This window comes from Halichoerus grypus, chromosome 9 (assembly GCF_964656455.1).
Source record: "Halichoerus grypus chromosome 9, mHalGry1.hap1.1, whole genome shotgun sequence".
NCBI lineage: Eukaryota > Metazoa > Chordata > Mammalia > Carnivora > Phocidae > Halichoerus > Halichoerus grypus.
In genome coordinates this window covers 58,685,528-58,711,949 of record NC_135720.1, presented here as the reverse complement: position 1 = coordinate 58,711,949, position 26,422 = coordinate 58,685,528, and the positions used below count along the sequence as shown (strand labels likewise).

Sequence of the window (26,422 nt, the reverse complement as noted above, 5' to 3'; positions counted from 1 at the left end):
AGTTACCCTCTGAGACAATTTTTCAAACTTGATAATATAACAGAAGAAAATTAAAGTCGTCTTAGTCTCTTCATCTTTTCTAGGTCATGAGCTGCCAAAATTGTTACTTATGTGACAAACTACTATTTTTTTTTTTTAAAGATTTGCCTCAATAGTTGTAGGACAACAAGTGGAGGTAAAAAAACAAAATATAAAGGAATACTAGAATCTGAGACCTGTTATTTATTAACAATAATTACTCTTTCAAAAATTTTAAATATTTTGGATTTCAAAATAGCCTAGATAGCCTTTGAAAATAAAAGAAAAACACCCACTTTAAGGGATCTGCAATTATAAAAGACCACTGATAATCTACCTTATTTTAATATTTGGTACATGTCAGATTTCTGAGGAAGATAAAAGTACTTTTTCTTTTTCTTTTTTTTTTTAAACTATTTTTTTTTAAAGATTTTTTACTTATTTATTTGAGAGAGAGAGAATGAGAGAGAGCAAGCACATGAGAGGGGGGAGGGTCAGAGGGAGAAGCAGACTCCCTGCCGAGCAGGGAGCCCGATGTGGGACTCAATCCAGGGACTCCAGGATCATGACCTGAGCCGAAGGCAGTCGCTTAACCAACTGAGCCACCCAGGCGCCCAAAAGTACTTTTTCAAAATGATACTAATGTTTGTGGTTAGTGAGTTCCCATTTTAAAACTTACTGGTGGCAGGATTTTTCTGAAATTTAATAAGTAACAAGAAGACTTAGAATGAGGGGCGCCTGGGTGGCTCAGTCGTTAAGTGTCTGCCTTCGGCTCAGGTCATGATTCCAGGTCCTGGGATCGAGCCCCGCATCGGGCTCCCTGCTCCGCGGGAAACCTGCTTCTCCTTCTCCCACTCCCCTGCTTGTGTTCCCTCTCTCGCTGTGTCTCTCTCCCTGTCAAATAAATAAATAAAATCTTTAAAAAAAAAAAAAAAAAGAAGACTTAGAATGAGCATCAAATATTGGATATTTATTTTTGCTTCCTTGTTTATAGGGAAACTAGACTGCTTTTGAGCATGCTATGCATTGCATTATTTTATAATAGTAGACATTGTTATATTTTACTTTAGGAGGAAGAAAACACGAAGCTTTTCATTGGTTTTTGGTCTGTATTTGGATAAGTTAGCATGATAAACTTTGCAAGCAGGGTTCTTGAAGTAATTTAAAAATAAATTTTGTAATACTTTACTTTTACATAATGTCCATAAGAATATAAAATAATCACATGATAGGAAAAAAAGTAACTAAATGTTGGTATAAAACAGACAAAAAGAAAAATAGAAACCATTAATAGAATAGGACCCCACTCCTCTCTTCACTAATACAATGATACAAGCTATTTTTCTGCAAAGTAATACTCATGGAATAGGCAAAGTTGTTACTGTAATTTTTTTTTTTTTTAGTAAAGGCAAAGATAATTAGATTCCTGAGTGCTTTTAACTTATACTCTAGGAAAAGGGTCTCAAATAATACATAATTTGCATTCACAAAACAGATTTTTATGCATCAAAAATTATAGTTCTCTCACACCCCCTCTAATCCAACTACATTAAGAAGAACAAAACAGTTAAAAACAGTAGTTTATATATACATATATATATGGCAGTGGACTTTTTTACTCAAAGGATATTAATTTATTTTACGAGTTGCTATTAAACCTTGCAAAAGTAAAAATAATCAGTAACTAACACTACGAATTCCATGATGCTTCAAAGTAACTTATAGCTTACTTACTAATAAAAGCAATGAGACATTCTTCAAAATAGAACTCTCATTACTTCTTAATGGCATGTGTTCAAATGCAGGAAATGGTTGTCCTGGTAAATAATATTTACATTTCACTGGGGATTTTAAAAGTTGTAGCTTTTTAATTCCATTATGTTTAAGCACATAGTTAAAGCTTTTTAAACTAATCATTCTTCTTAAAGATTGGCTGCTTTCAGATTTCAGGTTCTATTCCCAGTTTTTAGATCTCTCTCTAAATAAAAGGAAGCTTAAAATTTTCATTTTGGGGGCACCTGGGTGGCTCAGGAGGTTAAACGTCCAACCCTTGATTTCGACTCAGGTCATGATCTCGAGGTCATGAGATCAGGCCCCGCATTGGGCTCTGTGCTGAGCATGGAGCCTGCTTAAGATTCTCTCTCTCCTTCTCCCCCTGCACCTTTGCACTCACTCTCTCAAAAAAAAAAAAAAAAAATTTCATTTTGATTAGTTGCTTAATTACATAAAATTGAAAATGCAAATAGGAAAAAAAACCTAGAAAAAGCAAAATGTTTAGTTAATAAAGGACTAAAAAAATCATTACTGCCACCAAAAATACACTAATTATATTTGTGCAGTCACTTAAAAAATTAAGCCTAAATAGTCAAGAATCACCTTCAAAATATAAAAGAGTATTATGGTTGTCTTTTATTATTATTATTCTGAAATAAGTACTATTAAAAACAAATCCCAAAACCAAACAAATGAAGACAACTAGGGAAACAAGCAACATTATAACAAATATAAATACCACAGTAATTTCTAAACTATAACCATATCTCAGAATATTTAGCTATCATCAAAACTAGGCTTTTCAACTGATTTGAGAATTGTATCTATGCTGAAGTAGCTTAGTGAAGAGTGATTTCAAATGATTAGCATTCTTCACTGACTTACGAAGCCGGTACACAGTATTTTAGTGAGCTCAATGATTTTATCTCGAACGTCAGTTGTACATGGCATACATTCAGGTCTTTACAAACCCACAAGTGGAAACAAATCTTTTGTGTTCATAAAATCTACATTGTGCATCATTTTCACCTCCTCTTAGTTTTTTATTTCATATTTTATTAGCATGCAGTTTAAATTTATATTTTCTTTTAGCTCTTCATACCAAATAGAGCCACTGGGTGAGAGAGGGAGGTGGGGGACGGGTGATGATTATTATAAGTGAGTTGTAAAACTATGCTGGGTTTTTCAGAGCAAAATATAATTAACAGCAATATGGCAATCTCAGTGCCTATATATGTAATATAAAGAGACAGGGACTGAAAGTTAGACTGGTTTCTAATATGACTATAGTTAATGATAAAAAAGGATAACATCAAATTAATTTTTTAATGAGAAACTATGAAATGGCAAACCAATGAAAATGCCATTCTTAGTTACAAATTTGAATGTGCTAAAATGTTGGGTCTCCCCCCCCCAATGAAATAAAAATAAAATAAAATTTTGGTCCCTACAAGGTTGTTTTGCAATTTTCAACGTTTTATTAAGCATTTATGCCAATTTTTCAAAACTTGGTGGGTTATTTTATTTCTATTATATATGTTTTATTTTTTAGTACAGATTTCTAGCCAATCTATAAACAGTCCTTGATTTTTCTTTTTTTTTTTTTTTTTTTTTTAAAGATTTTATTTATTTATTTGACAGAGAGAGAGACAGCGAGAGCAGGAACACAAGCAGGGGGAGTGGGAGAGGGAGAAGCAGGCTTCCTGCTGAGCAGGGAGCCCGATGTGGGACTCGATCCCAGGACCCTGGGATCATGACCTGAGCTGAAGGCAGACGCTTAACGACTGAGCCACCCAGGCGCCCAAACAGTCCTTGATTTTTCTAACAGGAAGTTTGAAAACTATAAATAAACATCCAAGCAAGAGTTAAATAAGCCATATAATATCCATACAATGTTGTATATTACTGAAGGGAGAGGGCTCTCCAGGACCCCAGGGAAGCTAGAAGCAGAGATGTTTCAACTGTACAATTGAAAACTGTATCAAAATTGATTCAGAATCAAGAAAGCCTGACATCTGTAAACACTCCCTTAAAATGAAGCCCAGCGACTGTAAGCCTAAATTCTATGACAGGGGAGGGGCTTAACAGTGATTGGCTTTTCTTGACTGGCAGGACCTTCTGTATCCTGAACTAACCGTCCCGTAACAAAAGAAAAAAACGTATGTGTGCACATACACTGCTTCAGCTTCTATTCTCTATACTGCCACAATGCTTCCTTCAAGCACTACACTGTCACTGTCCAATAGACTTTTCTATGATGAGGGTAATGTTCTATGTCTGCATTATCTAATTTGGTAACCAGTGGTGATTACTGAACAGCTGAAAGGAGGCTAGTGAAAACGAGGGACGTAAGTTTTAACTTTATAAAATCTTACTTAATCTTAATTTAAAAAGTCACATGTGGCCAGTGGCTACTGTATTGAACAGCAGTGCTCTATATTCCCAATTTAATAAATGAGGAATACATGGTTTGTATTGAATACAGCAGGTCTGTGTGTGTGGTCCTTTCACAACCATCAGTAATCCACTTTGTATGGCTAGTTGATGTCATTAAAATTGTAGGTATATATCTACTGACACGTATCACTGTTTATGGTATGTTGTTAAATAAGATATAAAGTAATTTATTTGCATGGTTTTATTAAAAGAAAGCTAATGCTTATTAAGAATTCACATGCCAAGCACTGTTCTAAACAATTCACACATATAAAGTCAATGAACTTCCACATAACCATTATGCCATACTACCTTTCACTAAATATATGAATATAAAATATCTTAGCATAAAAATGAGAAATGGAAAGTACATACTTGTAATAACTTGTGATTGGATAAGTTATGTTATTTTTGTCTATTTTTAAATTTCCTGTGATGAGAGAGTATGTGTTGAAATGACATAAAAACAATAAAAATAGAAAGTACTAAAAAGAAATTAAATACTTAGGATCTATAATCCTAGGGTGTTGTGGGCAACTTTCCCCTATTTTTCAAAACATTTCAAATCTCTCTTCAGACAGTTAGTCTTGCATTGCCATTAAAGCAATGTTTTCAGGAGCTGCAAGTTCTGTAAAATAATTAAAAATAAACAGCTACAATCCCCACTTAACAATTTTATAACATGTTCTCTCTCTACTCTATGGATACTAGATAAAGTTGCATAGTAACAGGAAAAGTTATAAAAGCTAACCAAAACATACAGAATTTATATGGAAATAAAACCTGAAATAACCAAAACAACTCTGTAAAAGATCAAAGTAGGAAGACTTACACTACATGATTTCAAGACATACTTTATAGTTATAGTTATCAAGACAGTGTGGTGGGCACCTGGGTGGCTCAGTCGTTAAGCGTCTGCCTTCGGCTCAGGTCATGATCCCAGAGTCCTGGGATCGAGTCCCACATCGGGCTCCCTGCTCGGCGGGAAGCCTGCTTCTCCCTCTCCCACTCCCCCTGCTTGTGTTCCTGCTCTTGCTCTCTCTGTCAAATAAATAAATAAAATCTTTAAAAAAAAAAAAAAAAGACAGTGTGGTACTGGCCTAAAGATAAACATACAAAATCAATAGAACAGAACAGAATCCAGGAATTAGAGCCACACATATATGGTCAATTGGTTTTCAATAACAGTGCAACGGTAATTCAATAGAGAAAAGATAACCCGTTTCAACAAATGGTGCCAGAACAAGTATCCATATGCAAAAACAATGAGCCTCAACCCTTACTCCTACCTTTCACAAAAATCAACTCAAAATGGGATATAGCCTAAAACTAAGAGCTAAAACTATGAAATTTCTAGAAGAAATTATAGGACAAAATATACTTATCTTGGGCTTAGGAAATATTTTTAAAATGGGACACAAAAAGGATGAACTCTGAAAGAAAAAGTCAATAAATTAGGACTCTATAAAAATTAAGTATTTGTTTTTCGAAAGACATTGTTACAAACATGGAAGGCAAGTCATTAACTGGAAGAAAATATTGCAAGCACATATCTAACACAGGATTCGCATTTAGAGTCTTACACAAGTCTTGTGACTCAACAATAAGACAAACCACTGACTTAAAATACTTTAAACAAGGCAAACAATTTGAAAAGACACATCACCAAAGAAGATCCACAGATACCGAAAAGACACATGAAAAGATGCTCAACATCGTTAGGGAAATGCACATTAAAACCACAATGAGATGCTACTACACGCCCACTAGGACAACTAAAATTAAAAAGAAAAACCATACACGTGTTAAAGAGGATGTGAAGGAATTGGAATTTTCATACACGGCTGTTAGAAATGTAAAATGGTACGGCCATTTTGGAAACAGTTTGGTAGTTTCTTAAAAAGTTAAACATACATCTACCATATCCCCAGCAATTCTACTCCTAGGTACTAATTCCAAAATGAAAGCCATATGTCCACAAAAACAGTTGTACAAGAATGTTCATAGTAGCTTTATTTGTAATTGCAAAAATTAGAGCCAAGGCAAATATTCATCAAAACTGAATGTATAGGGGCACCTGGGTGGCTCAGTTGGTTAAGCGTCTGCCTTTGGCTTAGGTCATGATCCCAGGGTCCTGGGATCAAGTCCTGTGTAGGGCTCCCTGCTCAGCAGGAAGCCTGCTTCTCCCTCTTCCCACCCCCTCGTGTTCTTTCTATCTCTCTCACATAAATAAATTGTTTAAAAAAAAATTGAATGGATAAACAATCTGTGGTATATCCATGCAACACAGTAGTAGTTAGCAGTACAAAGGAATGAACCATTAATAAATGCAACAAGGTGGATGAATATCAAAATAATTAGGTTGAGTGAAAGAAGCCAGAGAGAAAAGTACACACTATGTGAACCCACTTACATAAAATTTATGAAAATGTAAACAAACCTATAGTGACAGGAAGCATTTCAGTGGTTGCCTAGGGATGGTGGTTGTGGAGGAAGAGTACAAAGGGATGTGAAGAAACTTTCAGGGCTGATGAATACTCATTAATTTGTGTTGATGCTTTCACTGATATACGCATATGTCAAAACTCATTAAATTGTGTTCTTTAAATATGTACAACTTTTTTGTATATTAGTTATACCTCAATAAAGCTAAAATAAAATGTTTAAAGATCAACCAGTATACATGCATTAAAAATAACAAGTAGTAGTTATCTGGTGCTTTCCTTAGAATACAACCTTTATTTTCTTTTCTAGTAAGAAATTTAGGAATGAATGAATAACTTTTATCCTTTAGTAAAAAGAGGGTTAAACTGAACATAAGAATCTGCTTTTAAGCCAAGCCTGTAAGAGGTCTTCTCCCAGGATCAATTCCACAGATTACTGTCCTGCCAAAGGGAAATGTCAAAGGATATCCCACTTTCAGCCCAATAAATACCATTCATACTTACTATGCTGTCATTTCTAAAACGCAGGGAAATCATCAAATTTTTCTCTTCTCTTTGATTCTAACATGCATAGTCAATGTAGCAAAAATCATCACGTGTATACTCTGGGGTTATTACTCATGAGATATAGTGGGTAAGGAGCAGAGTAAAGAATCCAATAAAGCAGCAGAAAGGGATTAACATTTGTTGAATGTCAACTGTTTGCAAAACACTATCTTCAAAAAATTTTATATATTATATCAAATAACAACAGTAAAACATTTTGAATATTTCAGTTTCCTATAACTTGAGGGAACAAAGCACTATACCATGAAAATGTTTTTAACGTAAATAGGAAAGGGCAAAGGGCGTTGATATTCTTTTAGATTCAGCTTTTGAGGCCAAGACCTGCCTTAAACACAGGTGAATCCAGAATACAAAGCAGTATGACTTATAATGTATAAGGTGCTTAATATTTCTTTAAAGTATAAAAAAAGTAGTATTTACAATATGTAAATTAGACAATAATGAGAATTAGAATACCATAGGAAATAATTTTTGGTTATTTTATTTTTAAAACATAGCAGTTCCAAGATGAGCTTGCATTTAGGTTTGAAGAGGAAAAAAAGAGTTATAATTGGAATACCAAGAACTAGATAACCCACGGCCCACCCTACAAGTAATTCTAGGGGAGGATATCACATACATGCCTATCACATAACAACAGATAAGACAAAGAAGACTTTAAAGGGGAATACATCCAATCAATCTCTGGACTTAAAGAAATAAAAGTTTATGCTGATGGTTAAAATTGAAGAAGGCATTTGTGATAGTTTGATAAATATCAGTGTAAAGGAATCCCTTAACCTGGAGTCCATGAAGAATCAGCTCAAACACTAGAAGAGAAAGTTTTGTTTCCAACCGTATCAGCTTAGTTTCTGAGATATCCTATTTGCTTCCTTCCCTTCAGTGTCCAATCCGCTATGAGTGAGTGAGTAAATAAAAGTAAGTAAATAAGAGTAAATAAACTCTTAAGTAAAAGTCACCAGAAGTGTACAGTTAACTTAGTATATCCAAGAAAGGGAATACTGTGCAGCTATCAAATGCCATGCAATATGAATATTTGATGATATGCAAAAACGCTTACTGGAAAAAGTGTAAAAAAATAATATACAATCAACTTTCATTTTTTAAAGTTTTACATATTTGACTAGAAAAAAGTTTAAGAAGATATATGCTAAACTTTCTAATTTTCTGTATTTTTTTTTAACTTTTCTACAATGAGCATGTTATCCTTTTGAAGTCAGAAAAAAATTTGAAGTATGAAAATTCTCAAAATAAAATTAACATTTAATTCACACTGATCTTAAAAAGTGTCACAGAGCTCGTTGTAAAACTATGCAACAAAACATATGGAAAATGACATTTAGGATACAAAATGGTCTAAACTCTAGTATCTCACATAATATATATCATACTACATATAGGCATGCCGTCTAATGTTCTCGTGACTTTGATAATCCAAGGAAAACAGGCAGTAAATACCTCTATGTAATGATTTTAACCAAGGTTCAAATCAATGATGACCACAAGTACATTCAGTTTTCTTTATAAAAACTATTTATGATTGTAGAGGCACAAAGCTCTACAAAAATATGATTTCATATATTGCAGTTTTGATACATAAAAATAATTTTTTACAGACATGTGAAAACTACAAATTCAAAAGAAGCTATTTAGATCAGTCACAGAAATTACAGAAAGCATAGCTCCGTAGATTTCCTAAAATTAACCAGCTGCGTGCTGCATTTTAGATTTACAGCAACTTTGTGCTTCTGATGCAGCGTTTGTGAGACAAGAACATTTTTGAAAATAATTGCCTGCAATACTGACTAAAATACCTGCCCCAAACAACAGAAAACTGGCTTTCAAATCAAGAACTACTTGAAACTAACAAATTGCCCTAATCTATCAAGCTCTCAGCATCTCATAAACCTGTATTTTCTCAGATGTCACAACATATCAAATTATGGAGAAAAACATAAGCATTTGGTATTGTTCAAGAAAGTATTCAAATTAACATAGAATGTTTTCATTTAGCAGATTGTTTAAGCAGATATTTTTAAAAATCTCAGAGGTAAGTGATAAGAATAAATCCACAATTTCAAAAAAAGAGATACAAATAAGGATGCAGAAATTCTTATGTTTCTGCAGATGCCTTGGGGGAAGAAACCTAATGTGTCTGAATTATGATGTCCCTACCCTATCAAGGCAGCTCAGTTTTAGAGGAACTGAAAAGTAAGCTATGTCTGCCAAGCTAATCCAGTTTTCCCAGAATTACCATATATTTCTGCCTATATGCCAATAATCTGTGAAAAATGCAAGCTGTATCATAAGATTCACGAAATATATTTACCCTGGAGTCTTCAAGAATCATTTTAACTTCTATAAAATGAGAATCTCACTGACCAGATCTTCATCTCTTTCTAATTGCATACTTTTTATTGAATAAAGTTTATGAAACTTTTCAGCTGCTTTGCATCATAGCTAACAATATAATGCTATTATTGAGTGCCTAATAATATATACTTCATCACTCTTATATAAAACATTTGATCCTCAACACACGAAAGCAACCAGCAAGTGTCAGCAAAGTGCAGTTAAAATCTATAGTGTTCTAACTAAAACTGAGGGCCAATTCAAGTATGTACAGATTCTAATGGCTGATTTACCCAACAAAGATACTCCAGAATTGTAATTCACAAGTCATGGTACCCTCTTTTTTCAAAAGAATGGTCACCTTGGGCTAGGGTTGCTTCACCTGAGAGGAATGAACTATTATAACAGACGGTGCAGAATTTTATATGTCTGTGTTTATCTACATGCCCAATTCAAATTCCTGTGGAGATCAGATTTTCACTAGTCTATGACCCAAACATGTCTGAGAATACTGCCCTTAGGCCATTCCCTCCTGCTCACCTCTAAGTCCAGGTTTAACACATCAAATCTGCCCCAAGGTGGTTACACTCAATGACTTATTCATATGACCAATAAAAATACTACTGACCTCAGTTTTTCATTTAGATTACATAAAATGAAACAAAGCAGAATTTTAAAAATTGTAATAAAATGATGTTTTAAAAACTGAAAATCTTAATAGTAAAATGGAGCCATTTTATTACTATATTGTTTAGCATTAGTTACAGAAGATAAAACTTAAATGCCTATCATAAGTTTGCTTCAAGGCTTAGGGTGTACCACAATTATATTATTTCCTATCTTATCCTAGGACAGTTCCTTATCCAGGGTTCTAAATTTCTGACAAATAGGGGACAAAGGGAAGGCCACAAATTAGGAGATACTATTGAAGATCTGTTTCATCAGATTACTGATTTTTCACTCTTTAAGGGCTCCTGGGAAATATTTTTGCCTGTTACCTTCAAGAATGGCTTCTCCTGAGCAAATGGTCACTGTGATTTATAAACTTGGTCAGGACTCCCTCAACTTGGTTATATGCATTATTGCATTAGTATTGCTTTTGGCTTCTCTTTTTAACCTGGCCTATATTTTCCTTTACCCTACTACCCTTCATACCTAGCCTTTAGTTTATATCATCTTGCTGTTTTGTGTGTATGTGTGTTTTTAATATCCTCCTGTAAAAAAAAAAAAATTAAATCTTTTACAGAACAAGGAGGGCAAAGTTAATGAGATTCAGGAAATCCTAATCTCTAGGCACAGAGCATTTAACACATTTCACCAGATACATTAGGAATTACATAATGAAAACCTACTAACTGACATTATATTTCTAATTCCAGGAATGCTTCTGGAGTCCTTTTGGACTACTCTGCCCTTCTAATTCAATTATGTTTATAAACTTCAACAATCTTTCCATGCTCAACATATTTAAAACCAAACTCACTATTCCTACAAGAAGTTACTTTGTCCTCTGATATGTTCGTATACAAAACTGCTGAGAAAATGTTAACTTGGTATATTACATCTGTTTACCTTCCCATCTGTCAGAATTACCTGACAAAACATTTAAAGCAACTATCAGAAAAATCCTTCAGGGAGCAGTTGTGAACATACTTGAAATAATTGGAAAAAAAAATATGTCTCAGCAAAGAAAAACCAAATAGAAAGTTTAGAAATGAAAACTATAACAACCTAAATTAAGAACTCACTGCAAGGGCTCAATAGCAAGAACGTAGACAACAGATGAAAATCAGTGGACTCAAAGATCAATATAATTTATCAAATCTGAATAACAGAGAGAAAATAGGTTAAAAAAAAATGAACTGATCTCAGGGTCCTGTGGGACTATAACAAAAGATCTAACATTCTTGTCCATGGGGTCCAAGGAGAGGAGAAAGAATGAGGGGCTAAAGAAAGAGAAGTTCAAAGTTTCCCAAATTTGACAAACCTACAAACTCAAGAAGCTAAAACAAATACTAAACAGTATGAACTCCCAAAATCTACAACTCAACATATCATAATCAAATTTCTGTAAACCAGATACAAAGAAAGAATCTTGAAAGAGGATTAAGAGAAACACATTACTTACAGAGAAATAACAATTAGAGTGACAGTGGCTCTTTCTTTGGAAACCTTGGAGGCTAAAAAAAAGTCATGTATTTTTCAAGTGTTAAAAGGAAAGAACTGACAACATATAAGTCTATATCCAGCAAAAATATCCTTCAGGAATGGAGATGAAATAAAGACATTCTCAGATTTTACACAGAAGATAGCAACAGTAAATTAAAACATAACACACAGATATCCAGATAAACCTGAACACATGTAATTTCTGACCCATTTTTCCAACTCCCCTTTGTTCCTACCCTCTACTCCTAATTATCTGTATATTCCCAATACAATAAAAACCCTCATGAGAAGAGTAAATCAGGAGAGTGTGATGGGAGCACATGCATATGCACACCACACACAGACTCCCAACCACGGTTGCCAGAGCTCTGAAAACAGAATAATATGACAGATTCAGGGTTCCGTTTGCTGTTGCCTACACCTAAGAGATTTGAACAGAATCTCCTACATACCCAGCCAAAAGAGAAACACAAACAAAACCTAAAATAGCTCATCCCAACTCCCAAAGTTGCACAGATAAACTCAGCCCAGCATAAATATGAGCAAGCAAATATAAAAGAAAAAGGAGAACAATTTCAGAATTCAGGGCACATGCTCTGCTTTAATACAAAGTCACTCCCAGGACAGGAGAAACTTTTCTAAAATTTCTGACAAGTATTTTTACTGAGGCTTAAAGGAACCCTGAATTTATGATGTTAGGAAGAGATGCAGAAAGGATAATCCGAGATGAGGAAGGACAGGGTGTAAGGAAAAACACAACTGCTAAATGGAACCATTAAAAATAACAATGAATATTATAAAATAATAACTCTTTGCAAATGATACAATTAGGGGGAGAAGTTGGAAAGTAAACATAGATGAAGAACAATGGAAAATAAGGTTGGAAAGGGAAATCGGTGTTTTCACTGATGACAAATTTACTGAGTTCTTCAAAGTTGCACAAAGTGGCTTTTCAGCTGAAGACAAGATAGGTATTTGTTGTCTACACAGACTATTTTTCATGACAATAAATCTGAGAATTATGTAATTTTGTCTTGCAAAGGAAATTTTACATTCCAACCTCAATAAAATCATAACTGCTACTAGACCTGACAATCCCTAGTGAACCACAAAACAAACCACATCTCGTATTATACTTAATTTATACAAGATTCTTAACAAGCTAAGTAGTTGGATTTAATTCATGCAATAAAGAACCAATGAAAGTTTATGAGCAAGAGAACAATATGATCAGAACAGCATGACAAAGAATTTGCAAATTAGATTAATTTGGTTTCCCATATTGGAAAAATAAAGACAAACTAACAATACTGAAAATATTTTTTTAAACAACAGGGAAATTTCAAAATTATGTTTAATTGTATTAATTATTGGGAAACTTATTTACCAAAAAATTACAAAGGGAATCATTAAAAAGCTATTAAAATTATATAAGTGAAAAGTCAGGAAAGCAACAAATTAAAACTTCAAAAATAAAAGTTGAGTATGTCTATATTCCTACATGCTCTGCAATAGTCCTGCTTTGCTCTTTCTGCAGCCCAATCTCAAATGCAGTGGTAACAGCAGTCTATTAATCTTTGAGAATCTGAGAGAATAGATAGTAGGACAAGGTGAAGAGGTTAGTAACTATACAGTTTCAGGTCTACAAAAAATTAGCATCACTGATAGTAGGGCTATATTTATACTAGAGGAGAATAAAGAGCAAATATAAGAGAGGAGGTTCAATTTATAAACTATTACTGAGGCCAAGCACACGGTCCCTGCCCTTACAGAATTAACAAATATTGACAAAAGACACAGAGCCGATCTAGGGAAGTTCAGAAATAAGCAAAGGGTGGGGGCGGGGGGGGGGGGGAGATGTTCATAAATCTTTTGACAATATAATATATAAATCTAAGTAGATTTTAATGTTTAACTTTCTGTATCTGTAAAGTGGAGACACTATTCAATAAGGTTCTTATAATATGAGCAAGGATGCACATAATGCACTTAGCATAGTGACTGGCTCATAATTTCAATTCAAATGTTACCTCCCTCGTTTTTCCATAAATATTCTTTCATTAACATCAATAACACAGCTAGATACAGTACAAAAGCAACCAAAATTTTATCTGAGAGTGGTCCAGATTTCTAAGATCACACCAGATCTAAAACCATAGACTTTGTGGAGTAGGTCTTATTTTATGAATATAAATGAATGGTGCTATAGGATTCAGGCAAGAAAAAAGTACTCATAGGGTTTGAACTGAGTTTTGAAAAATGATTCAGACAAATGTCAATGAATAAAGAACCACATTATGAAAAAGAGAAAATGCATGAGGAAACTTAGAAAATAGTAATGTTTATTCAAGAAAATGTTATTTGAGCAATGTTACTTTAGAAAAAGCAAAAATGGTCTGTTTGGCTATAGTTTGTATTGGGAAGTAGTTGGGACATAAGGCTGAAAACCAGGCTGGTTTTCACCAGATTGTGAAGATAATCCACTGTCTTACATAAGTAGTGGTTCTCAAAACGTTTTGGCTTTGGAACTCCTTTGCACTCTTAAAATTATTGAGGCCCCAAAGAACTCTTGTATTTGTAGGTTATCTCTCTCTCTCTCTCTCTCAATTTCTTATATTAGAAAGTTAAACTGAGAAATTTTTACAACACAAAAATAGAAAGTAGTCACTTCATTAGCTGTCGATGACATCACATATTACGCAGACTCTGGAAAACTCCACAATATACTTTTGAGAAAATGAGAGTGAAAGAAAGTAACATCATAATGTTACTATAAGGATGCCTGGGTGGCTCAGTCGGTTAAGCATCTGCCTTCAGCTCAAGTCATGATCTCGGGGTCCTGGGATGGAGCCCCATGTCGGGCTCCCTGCTCAGCCAGGAGCCTGCTTCTCCCTCTCCATCTGCCCCTCCCCCTCCTGTTGATGCTCTCTCTCTCTTTCTCTCAAATACATAAAATATTTAAAAAAAATAATGTTACTATGAAAATTGGTTTTAAACTTGCTGACCCCCAGAAAGAGCTTAGGAAACACAATGTTTCTGTACCATATTTTGAGAGTTGCCGCTGTATAGTAATGGGAATAACCAAATCAGTGCAGGGTTTAAATTTTTTTTTAAAAGTCTGTTAATGGTGTGCAGAAAGACTAAAGCAGAAATATACAGAGGAAGAGCCCTGGATTTGGCACAACAATGAGATGAGACTGCCAAAGCCGAACTTACCATTTGCAGAAAATTTCTTAATGCTAGACTTACAAGAAATAGAAGAGGAAAAAACTGACTTGATTTCTTCCCTAAACTTCATTGTACCCATCAGGATACAAAACTCATTTCTTTAGGTAAGTACATCATAGGTATGGTCTCAGACTCTAGAGTGGTTCAAATTTCAGAAAAATTTATTTTTAATAAAGACAAATTTGTTAGAAGTCAAATTTTGAGTTACTCTATATGCCTTTATAAGACATTATGAAAATAAAAATCACACACTAAAGAAACTATCAGTCTATGTGTCCTATTGTGTAGTTTTAAGACATAATCTCTGTAATTTTATGTTCAGCTAGGCCTAGGAGCTAGACTTGGAATGTATCACATGTAACACAACTTCTAGGAATACATCAACAAACTTTCAGAATCAAATGTGTCCATAAATTGGGAATATGTATATAATACTGTACTGTGTTCTACAAATCTGTAAAACTTTTTTCTCTTTATTGTATAAACTTAAAATTTTTAAACATGATTCAGTTCATTGTGTTAAGTATACAAGTTATATAAAAAGAACAGAAACGTTAAACTGACCACCGTTGACCCTTGAATAACATGGGTTTGAACCGTGCAGGTCCACTTACATGTGGATTGTACAATACTATAAATGTATTTTCTCTTCCTTATGATTTTCCTAATCACATTATCTTTTTATGTGTGGTGTAAGAAAGTGGTCCAGTTTTCCCAACACGATCTGTTGAAGAGACTATCTTTTTTCCATTGGTTATTTTTTCCTGCTTTGACCATATAGGTGTGGGTCCATTTCTCGGGTCTCTATTCTATTCTATTGATCTATTTGTCTGTTTTTGTACCAGGACCATACTGTGTTGATGATCACAGCTTTGTAATACAGCTTTAAGTCTGGGATTATGATGCCTCCCACTTTCATTCTCTTTCTCAACATTACTTAGGTTATCTGGGATCTTTCCATACAAATTTTAGAATTGTTTATTCTAGTTCTGTGAAAAATGCTGGTGTTATTTTTATCAGGACTGCATTAAATGTGTAGATTGCTTTGGGTAGTATATACATTTCACATTTCAACAATATTTGTTCTTCCAATCCATGAGCATGTAATGTTTTTCCATTTGTGTCTTTTACAATTTCTTTCATTAAGCGTTCTATAGTTTTCAGCATACAGATCTTTTACCTCTTTGGTTAGGTTTATTCCTAGGTATCTTATGGTTTTTGGTGTGGGTTAACTTTTAAAAGAGCAGTTCAATTTTTAAAATATGCTTTCTAGTCTTCACTGCTAGGAAAAGAAAGTTAGTGCTTTTGAAATACAAATAAATTCAATAATAAAAAAATATTAGGATATTGGATTCTACTTCCAGTAATGGCAGATGAGCAAAGCTGTGGTATGAATCTCTGCAGATAATTATAAAATACTTGGCTGTATACAATTAATAAAAACAACTTTTAAGAAACAGGACAGTTTCAGAAATTGGTAAAAATAGAGAAAAGTAATGTCAAAACTACAAATCAATTACCAGAGTGCAAATTATTGAACTAAGAGTATGATCCCACACCCACTGCTATCGCAGCAAAAAAGGGGGTAGGAAAAACCACAGCCTCACTGGCAAAATGTGCCAGAAATCAGAGTTCGGAGCTAGGATTCAGAACTGAAAAGGCAGCTTGAAAATTAAGGTGAAAAGCCCAGCAACATGGGAACCTCTCAAATGTTGGAGTGAAAACTAATACATTTATGGGGGAAAAGCCAAGAGTCCCATGGAAAAAATCAAGCTGACACCGGAACAAAAATCTACTCTGAAAAAAATATAGCCACACAGAACTAATCTGTGATTTTGAGGCTTTTCCTAAGTGAGTGGATTTCCCAAACATGCACAGTTCTAGTGGTTGAAAGCAATAATTAGAGTAGCTTAAGGTGTCAGTTGATGGAGTTCAGGACATGCTAACCCAAAGAATCACTATAAAAGAGAACACTATCACTAATAAGAGACTCATATCCCTTCAAGGCAACGGGATAAAACATAAGTTGGAAATTACCATACTAATTTTAGCCAAAGTAATTAATGAAGAAGACCCCACATATTAGTCTTTTTTTTTTTTTTTTTTTTTAAGATTTTATGTATTTATTTGTTAGAGAGGGAGAGAGAGCACAAGCAGGGAGAGTGGTAGGCAGAGGGAGAAGCAGGCTCCCCACTGAGCAAGGAGCCCACTGCAGGACTCGATCCCAGGACCCTGAGATCATGACCTGAGCCAAAGGCAGACGCTTATGGACTGAGCCACCAAGGCGTCCCTAGTCTGGTTTTTAAAATCTAACCATTATCACAGTTAGGCAATATAAGCTAAAACTTATGATGACAGAATAATAAAAATATTAGTTTACTACTCAGTGTTATCACTGATAAAATACTTAACAAAATAATGTATTTTTTAAATAAAAAACACATCAAAATTCTTTTACATTATCTCTTTTATTATCTCAGAATTAAAATTTTCCAATTAAAAGACCTAAATTAGCAGTAGTGGAAGTACATTATACATTTTAAAATTAATTTTGAAGCTGAAAATCTGAAGGAAAAGAAAGGTTAAGCTCCTAATGGGCCATTACCTGTTCTTATAAATATGTAGTAAAAATTCAAACAATGTTTGCTCTACCACTGATCATTCTCAGCAGTTAAAAATCTATTTATGCTAACAAAATAAATAAATCTGAGATTCCGTTAAATGTAAATGCAAAAAGATAAAGTTCTACATATCTTAAATATAAAAACTACGTTGTTGGCTCTACTAAAGATTTTCCTTTTGCTACCTCTTTCTGAAATACAAAACCATTTGTCAAATTACAGATTTTTTAGAGACTGTCAGTGACAGTCTCTAAACGTTAATATACTCCCCTTCATTATTTCATGAAATAAAAAGGATATTAAAAATAACCAGAGTTACATCCTGACCACTGCTTTTTATCTAACTACAACTGAAATAGGGATCTGATCTTCACTAATAAATCTTTAAACTCTAATAGAATTTTTTTTTCCTTGACTGTTGTTCATAATGCTGTAATGAACATGGGATATTTGAGACCCTAATTTCCTTTCTTTTGGATATATACCAGGAGTAGAATTGCTGGATCATACGGTAGTTCTATTTTAATTCTCTGAGAAACCTCCATGTTGTTTTCCAGTGACGGCACCAATTTACATTCCCACCAAGAGTGCACAGAGGTTCCCTTTTCTCCACGTTTGCCAGCACTTCTTATCTCTTTTCTTTTTGATAACAGTCATTCTAACAAGTGTGAGGTGATATATCATAGTTTTGATTTGCATTTCCTTGATGATTTGTGATGCTGAGCATCTTCGCATATACCTACCGTCCATCTGTATGTCTCCTTTGAAAAAATGTCTATTCACTTTCTCTGCCCATTTTTGTTTTTTCTAGTTCCACTGAGAAATAATTGACATACATTACTGTATAAGTTTAAGGTGTACAATACGATGACGTGATTTACATACACTATGAAATGATTATCACAGTAGGTTTAGTTAACATCCATCATCTTATACAGATACAATAAAAATAATTCTCCTTGTGATGAGAACTCTTCAGATCTCCTCTCTTAACTTTCCTATATATCATACAGCAGTGTTACCTATAATCATCATGTTGTACATTATCCCCTAGTACTTTTTTATCTCATAACTGGAAGTTTGTACCTTTTGACCAGCTTTCTCCAATTCCCCATTCCCCAATCCCTGACTTTAAACTCTAATAGTATTAATTACATATCAGATATAATGTTTAAAATACACATTTAATAACCAGTAAGGACAGGCCAGAAAAGAGGCTGGCAAAGGTGCCAGGCTAATCAGCCAGCATATTCCCTCATTCTCACTCCAGTCCACTGCTGAGGCTGGATTGTCCCATTAATATTTGGTTATCCATTATTGCATTTTTTCAAAGCATTATGAACATTACCTTACTTACATGTTCCACCCAATTAATGATAATCTAGTTGTAGCTCTAACAGAGTTTTTGCCTATTCGGTCATAATATAAGATCCTTGTAGGCAGGAACTGTATCTTAAATATCGTTGTTGTCATGCATTTCACCTAATATAGTGCTATATACAGTGCGCGATTTAATAACTTCCTTTTTGATGAAATAAAGAATGACTAAAAATTTTTATTATATGTTAAGCAATCCTTATGGAATAGTTTAGAATAGTAGTGGGATCATTTAAGGATCTATATGTTTTCCTGCTCTTAAAACTGAAGTCTGGTCTTACTCACATTTTCATTCTCTACCGTTTTAAAAGAACATTTACTGTCAATGAACTTAAAATTTACACCGGGCATCTAACAGTATTCAGACACAGCAGGAATCACAGAAGTTAGAAGGGACAAAACTGGACAAAGCACCAGCAAAAACCTCTTTTGTAGAGGTAATATGTGTTTACAAATAAAAGAATTTCATTACATTACGTTTGGATTATGTTTACCTGAAAAAAAAAAAAGAATGGTATTAAACAAAAAACCTAAGTACACAACATACCTGAGTTCGTAAAATTTCATTTTTTGACAACTGCATATCCCCAGTCAATTCTTTCACAACAATGCCCAGTGGCTCTAGACGTCTGCTGAAGTAATTTGTCATTTCGGCTGCCAAGGCTTTCATTGGAGCAACATACACAATCTGTGCCAAAGAAATAGTACCTTGATGAAGGACAAAACCTACAAGTCATTTGTTTCACAGCATTCAATATAAGTCACAATTTATCGTGAAATATAATTGTAGAGTAAAATATCTTAACAGTGATATCTGAAAAGTCCTTATCTTTCTTAGGTAGGTGTGCAGCTGTTTAAAGGACAATGAAATTTGTTTATACATCTTCATCACTTTCAACACTGGTTCTGCTTCAAAGCTAAATGTATTTTCACAGCGTTTCATAGGGGTAATAGGATTTTCATAACACAAATAGGGACTGCCTTACTAGTAATAGAGTAAATCAAGCAGCAATCTTTACATGACATCATGAGTAATATCCTTAAAATTTTCCAGATTTCATGTAACATGTACAACTACAAATGATTTTAATTTTACAATTTAAAAAGTTGTGGTCTGACTTGTTAATTTCCTACCTTAAATTCATTCTTTTTGATAACACCTTGTTGAAAATGCTGGCGTATTTCATGCAAAACTGTAAGCATTGCAATATTGGTCTTTCCAGCCCCAGTAGGGGCACAAATCAGCATGTTCTCATTGGTGTTGTAGGCAGTCTCAAACACAATCGACTGGATTCTATTGAGTCTCCTCATTCCTTTAAAAGCCAGCTGCCCAATCTAAAGAAAGAAAGAGAGAGAGAAAAAAAATGACTCATTATAAATGATGATAATGTGAAGGACCCATATAAAATACTAAATGCAAACATTTACTTCTTTGATTAAAAAAAAAAAAGACGACTAATTTGTTCAGTCTCTCAATATATCCAATATTTAAACCAAAATGTGCAGCTGAGAACTCACAACTACTATATGATTCTAATGCATTTGGGAGTTGCATACTCACTAAATTTGAAAAATATGATAATGACACTATATACCTGTATCTTTGTACACGATCTTAAGTACAAAACAATGATAAATTAATAACATAAGGAAATACAATGAAACACAGGTATCTTTTGAGTTTATATGATGATATTCTAGTTCAGTTAGACTGAAGATAACTAATGAAAGTCCAAACAAGAAATATGGATATAAATGAGTAGGAAATTCTGTTTCAATATGTTATGGATTTAAAAATATCTTTCTTAATAGCAGCCATAATAGTAGGAACAACAGCTGCAGATTATATTCATTCAGAATTTACACTGTGATATATATTAATTGTGAGCACTTTGATATATTTATTTAATTCTCAAAACAATTCCATGGTATAGGTACTTTTATTTATATATTTATTTATTTTTTAAAAGGTTTTATTTATTTATTTTGAGAGAGAGGGAGATGGAAGAAGAGAGAGCGTGAATGTGTGCACACATGGGGGTGGAGGAGGCGCAGAGGGAGAGGAAGAAAGAAGCAGACTCCTGGCTGAGCAGGGAGCCAGAATTGAAGCTTGATTTCACAACCCTGAGATTGTGACCTGAGCCGAAATCAAGAGTTGGACACTCAACTGACTGAGCCATCCAAGCCCCCCTAGGTACTTTTATTATGCCCTTTTAATAAAGAAGAAAATTGAGTGATTAAATAATTTTTCCTAAGGTCTTTCATATGAAAAATCTTTAGAAATGAAAACTACAATGTCTTAGAGTAAAGAAAAAACTGGATAGGATTAATGGCAGAAAACTGCAATGGCTAAATTAATGTCAGAAAAAATAAATTTCAAAGCCAAGAATATTACCAGGAATAAAGACAGTCATTTCATAATGACAAAGAGAATAATTAATCAGTAGGGCATAACAGTCCTAAATGCTTATATACCTATAACAGATCTTCAAAATGTATGAAGCAAAAACTGATAAGACATGCAAATGATTTCAACATCCCTCCCAACACTTGATAGAACAAGTAGGCATGAAAATCAATAAGGTTATAAGCAGACTTGAATAGCACTATCAACTAATTTGACCTGACTGACATTTATTCATCTAACAATAGTAGAATACAAATTCTCTTCAAGTGTTCATAAAACATTTAAAAAATATACTATATTCTGGGCCATAAAACAAATTTCAATAAATTGAAAAGTAATTCATACAAAATATGTCATCTGATCACAAAGGAATGAAATTAGAAATCCTTAACAGAAATATCCTCAGGAAATATTCAAATATTTGAAATTAAGTAACACAGTTCCTAAATAACCCATGGATGAAAGAAGAAATTAATAGGTATTCTTAACCGAAGGAAAAAGAAAGCTCAACATATCAGAATTTGTGGATGCTGCCAAAGAAATACTTAGGGAGGAATATATAGCAGTAACCACTTATATGAAGAAGAAAAGTTTATTTTTTTAATTTATTTTTTTATTATGTTATATTAATCACCATACATTATATCATTAGTTTTTGATGTAGTGTTCCATGATTCATTGTTTGCGTATAACACCCAGCGCTCCATTCAGTACATGCCCTCTTTAATACCCATCACCAGGCTAACCCATCCCCCCACCCCCGTCCCCTCCAGAACCCTCAGTTTGTTTCTCAGAGGCTATAAGAGACTATGGACTCTAGAAGAACCATGAGAGACGATGGACTCTGAAAAACAAACTGAGGGTTCTAGAGGGGAGGGGGTTGGGAGGATGGGTTAGCCTGGTGATGGGTATTGAGGAGGGCACGTTCTGCATGGAGCACTGGGTGTTATGCACAAACAATGAATCATGGAACACTATATCTAAAACTAATGATGTAATGTATGGGGATTAACATAACAATAAAAAAATTAAATAAAAAAAAAAGAGACTATGGACTCTGAAAGAAGAAAAGTTTTAAGTGGATAAGTTCATCTTCCAAAATAAATTAAAACCAGAGTAAGCAGAATAAAGTAAATAGTAAGGATTGAAGTGGATATCAATGAAATGGAAAACAGAAAAGCTCATTCTTTGAGAAAGTCAACAAAACTGATTAATCTCCAGCCAAGATTGATCAGGAATAAAAGAGAGAAGACAGAAATTACTGATGTCAAGAATGAGAATGGTAGCATCACTACAGATGGTACGGATATTTAAAAAATTGGTAAATATTAATAAACAACTTTATGCCAATAAATCTGACAATGCGGATGACATGAAAAGTTACTTAAGTTAGGCCAAGATGTCTTAAATATACCATAACCTATAAATGAACAAACTGATAAACTGAACTTAAGCAAAATGAAAAAAACATAATCTTCAAGACATTGTTAAGAAAATGAAAGAAGCCAGCATGGAAGAAAATTTTTGCGAAGTATACATCTGATAAAGGACTTATATCCAGAATACATAAAGGATTCTCTGAACACAGCAGTAAGAAAACAAACAGTCCAATTTTTAAAATGGGCAAAAGATTTGAACAATCAATTCACCAAAGGAAATATCTGGATGGCAATAAGCATATAAAAAGATGCTCAACATCATTAGTTATTAGGAGAATGAAAGTTAAAATCACAATGAGATAACATTACATATCTATTAAAATGGCTAAAATTTTAAAAAGTGCCCACTGCAAGTGTTGGTGAGGATGTGGAGAAACTGGCACTCATACCTACTGCTGGTAGGAAGATAAAAATAGTACAATCACTTTGGAAAACAATTTGGCAATTTTTTAAAAGGTAAACATACAATTAACGTATGATCTGGCCATATCACTTCTAGGTTTTATCCAAGAGAAAAAAAAAGTATATGTACATACAAAAACTTGTACACAAATGTTCATAGCAGCTTTATTTGTAATAGCCTTAAACCAGAAACAACTCAAATGTCCATCAGACGAATGAATAAAATGTGGCACATTTGGTTTTATTACTTTTTGCATTACCCTAGTACCTAACCAAATGCCATCAACATCATAGGCCTCTAAATAAATTTTTATTTACTGATAAATCAATTAAATAAATAAGGGAAAAAAATCTTTTAAAAGATGCATTTTACACATAGTATCCTCCAAAGAAACAGTAAACTGGATCTAACCAAAATATGTGACAGTTCAGAAACAACCGATACTCAACCTTGAATAAGAAACTTATTTATTTTGTTCTTAAAGGTTACAGTTCAAGGAAGAAGTGAACTAAAGCATTAGAATATACTGACAAAACCTAGTACATACTGACGTCTGTAACATTCTACTCAATTCAACAGTCATTACTGACCACTTATAAATACACTAAGGACTTAGGTCAGTATAAATATTCATTTTCTTAACAAAAGTTAGAGAGTATCTAAAATGATCCTCAAAATCTATTATTTTGTGGCTTACAGGGGAAAAATTATTTTATTTTAGTTTTCTATAATAAAGATAGGACTCATGTGCTGAGGTATTTGAAGGGAGAGAGAGGCACTAAGAAGAATGCCATTTCAGGTGAAAGAAACAGAATATTAGAAAAACACCAGGGTCACCGGCGTGGTTCAGTCAGCTAAGCATCTGCGTTGGGCTCAGGTCATGATCCCAGGGTCCTGCTCAGCAGGGAGCCTGCTTTTCCCTCTCCCTCTGCCCCTCTCTCCCTGCTCGTGTTCTCTCTTGCCACCACTCCAATATCCCTCACAAAGCATGTTGCACATCATAAACTATGTAACAGCCATGGGGTTAAAAATAAAACAATTTATATGAATACCTTATTTAACATCTTTGAGTATCCATTAGATAATTAAATAATTTTAGATAATTAGGTATTTTTTTTCATTTAAAGGTCTTTACTTACTGCTTGCATGTGTATAAAACCATTTGCAGTAATCATTCTATAACAGATGACTTTGTGCCCTCTTAATAGCATATATTAAAGAAAATCTCACCTTTCATTCATGGCTGGGATCATCATCTGCTCACTTGGCAAATATTTATTGTGCTACATTTATTTATTGTTTAAATGGTCAAAAGGGTAGTTACACAATTTGTAATAAAAGTAGGAGAGAGAAAATACACATTCAGATTATTTCAAACACTGATATGAATTAACAGATTATTTCAAACATGGATATGAATTTTTAATACATAGTATAAATATGAACCAGACTAATGCCATTTTCGACAAATCTGTCACGATGAGGGTTCTGTGACCTGAAACTTCTAGAGCACAGCCCCCTTCCCCTCCCACTTCCTTTTCTTTTATTTAGCCACACCCTTAAGTACGCCCTTGGGACATAACATCCTTGATGTGCCCCCAGAGATATGACTACGATGCACATTTATTCTTAAACATTTTCCTCTTGGATTGTCCCCACCCAGCACAGACTCCCAGTCTCTAGGGCTATAAAAGCAAGTCTTAAAGGAAATGGGGTTGTGGAGATCTACTCCTCTTGCAGCTGCCCAAGACACACTTCTATCTCTAAGTTCCCTTAATAAGCCGTTTCTTGTCAAGCTGGACTTGTCAGCCTTTATTTTCGGTCTCAGGGCTCCTACGGCCTTTGGAGATTGTTTCACATATACCTCCCTTTCAAGGAACAGTGTAAAACAGAGGAAGAGGGCATTAATAGTTAGGAAAAGGAGACAGGAGTCATGGAGAAACTGTAAGTCATGGTAAAGAGCTTGAATTTTTATTCGCAATACAAGAGAAGGTCTCTGCATGATTTTAAGTAGTGGAATGACAAATGTATTCTTTAAAGGTCTCCTTGGCTGCCATGTGAAGAGCAGATTGGGACACGGGAGACAACTATGCTAGTAGTACAGGTGAAGGATGATGCTGGTTTATATTACATGAGTGGAGGTGCAGCTAATGGGATTCGATAATGACTTAAACGTGAGAGAATGGGTTAAAAAAAAAAGAGATAAATCAAAGACGACCTTTTTCCCTTAAGTGATGGGTGGCAGTTCTACTGATGCTATATAAGAAGACTAAGAGGATAGATTGAGAGAGGAAAAGAAAAATAACACTACATTTTAAGAACTACTATATGTCCAAATAGAAATTTCAAACAGGCAATTGCATCTGACTTTGGAGGTCAATGGAAAAGTAAAGGATTTTTTTTAAGAAACTCATTTTCAGGGGGTGCCTGGGTGGCTCAGCTGGTTAAGTGTCTGCCTTCGGCTCAGGTCATAATCCCAGAGTCCCTGGATCAAGCCCCAGGTCAGGCTCCCTGCTCAGCCTGCTTCTCTCTCTCCCTCTGCCCCTCCCCCCTACTTATGCGTTCTCTCTCTTAAATAAAATCTTTAAAAAAAAAACCCTCATTTCAGAGAGTTACAGTGACTTTCCCAAGGTTACACATTAGTAGCAGACCTAAAATAAAATGTCACATTATACTTCAATAATAAAAATTTAAAAAGGAAATGTAAACCATATATGTAAATTTTATTTTCCAGCAGAAACATTAAAAAGTTTTTAAAAATTAAAAAAATTAATGATGTACTGTATGGTGACTAACATAATAAAAGAGAAACAAGAAAAAAAATTAATTTTATAAAAATTTTATTTAACCCAATGTATCTAAAATATTCCTTTTAATACATAATAAAAATTATTATTATTATTTTTTTTTAAAGGTTTTATTTATTTGACAGAGAGAAAGACAGCCAGAGAGGGAACACAAGCAGGAGGAGTGGGAGAGGGAGAAGCGGGCTCCCCGCTCGGCAGAGAGCCCGATGCGGGGCTCGATCCCAGGACCCTGGGACCATGACCTGAGCCGAAGGCAGACGCTTAACGACTGAGCCACCCAGGCGCCCCAGAATTATTTTTCTTTTTACATAACAAGTCTGAGAAATAAGTGTTTTTTACACTTAAAGCACATCTCAATCCAGACCAGCCATATTTCTTTTT

The 26,422-nt window shown here is 34.1% G+C and overlaps 1 protein-coding gene across 2 annotated transcripts in view; it reads right to left on the bottom strand.

The window, feature by feature from the left end:
* Positions 1–26,422, bottom strand: part of ASCC3 (activating signal cointegrator 1 complex subunit 3) — a 359,389-nt gene that overhangs the window by 238,919 nt on the left and 94,048 nt on the right. For both annotated transcript variants that reach the window (XM_078054943.1, XM_078054942.1), the window contains 2 exons: positions 20,120–20,320; positions 19,533–19,673 (listed from right to left, as the gene is read on the bottom strand). In XM_078054943.1, the coding sequence (XP_077911069.1) occupies positions 19,533–19,673; positions 20,120–20,320 (342 nt within the window). The remainder of the gene's footprint in view (positions 1–19,532; positions 19,674–20,119; positions 20,321–26,422) is intronic.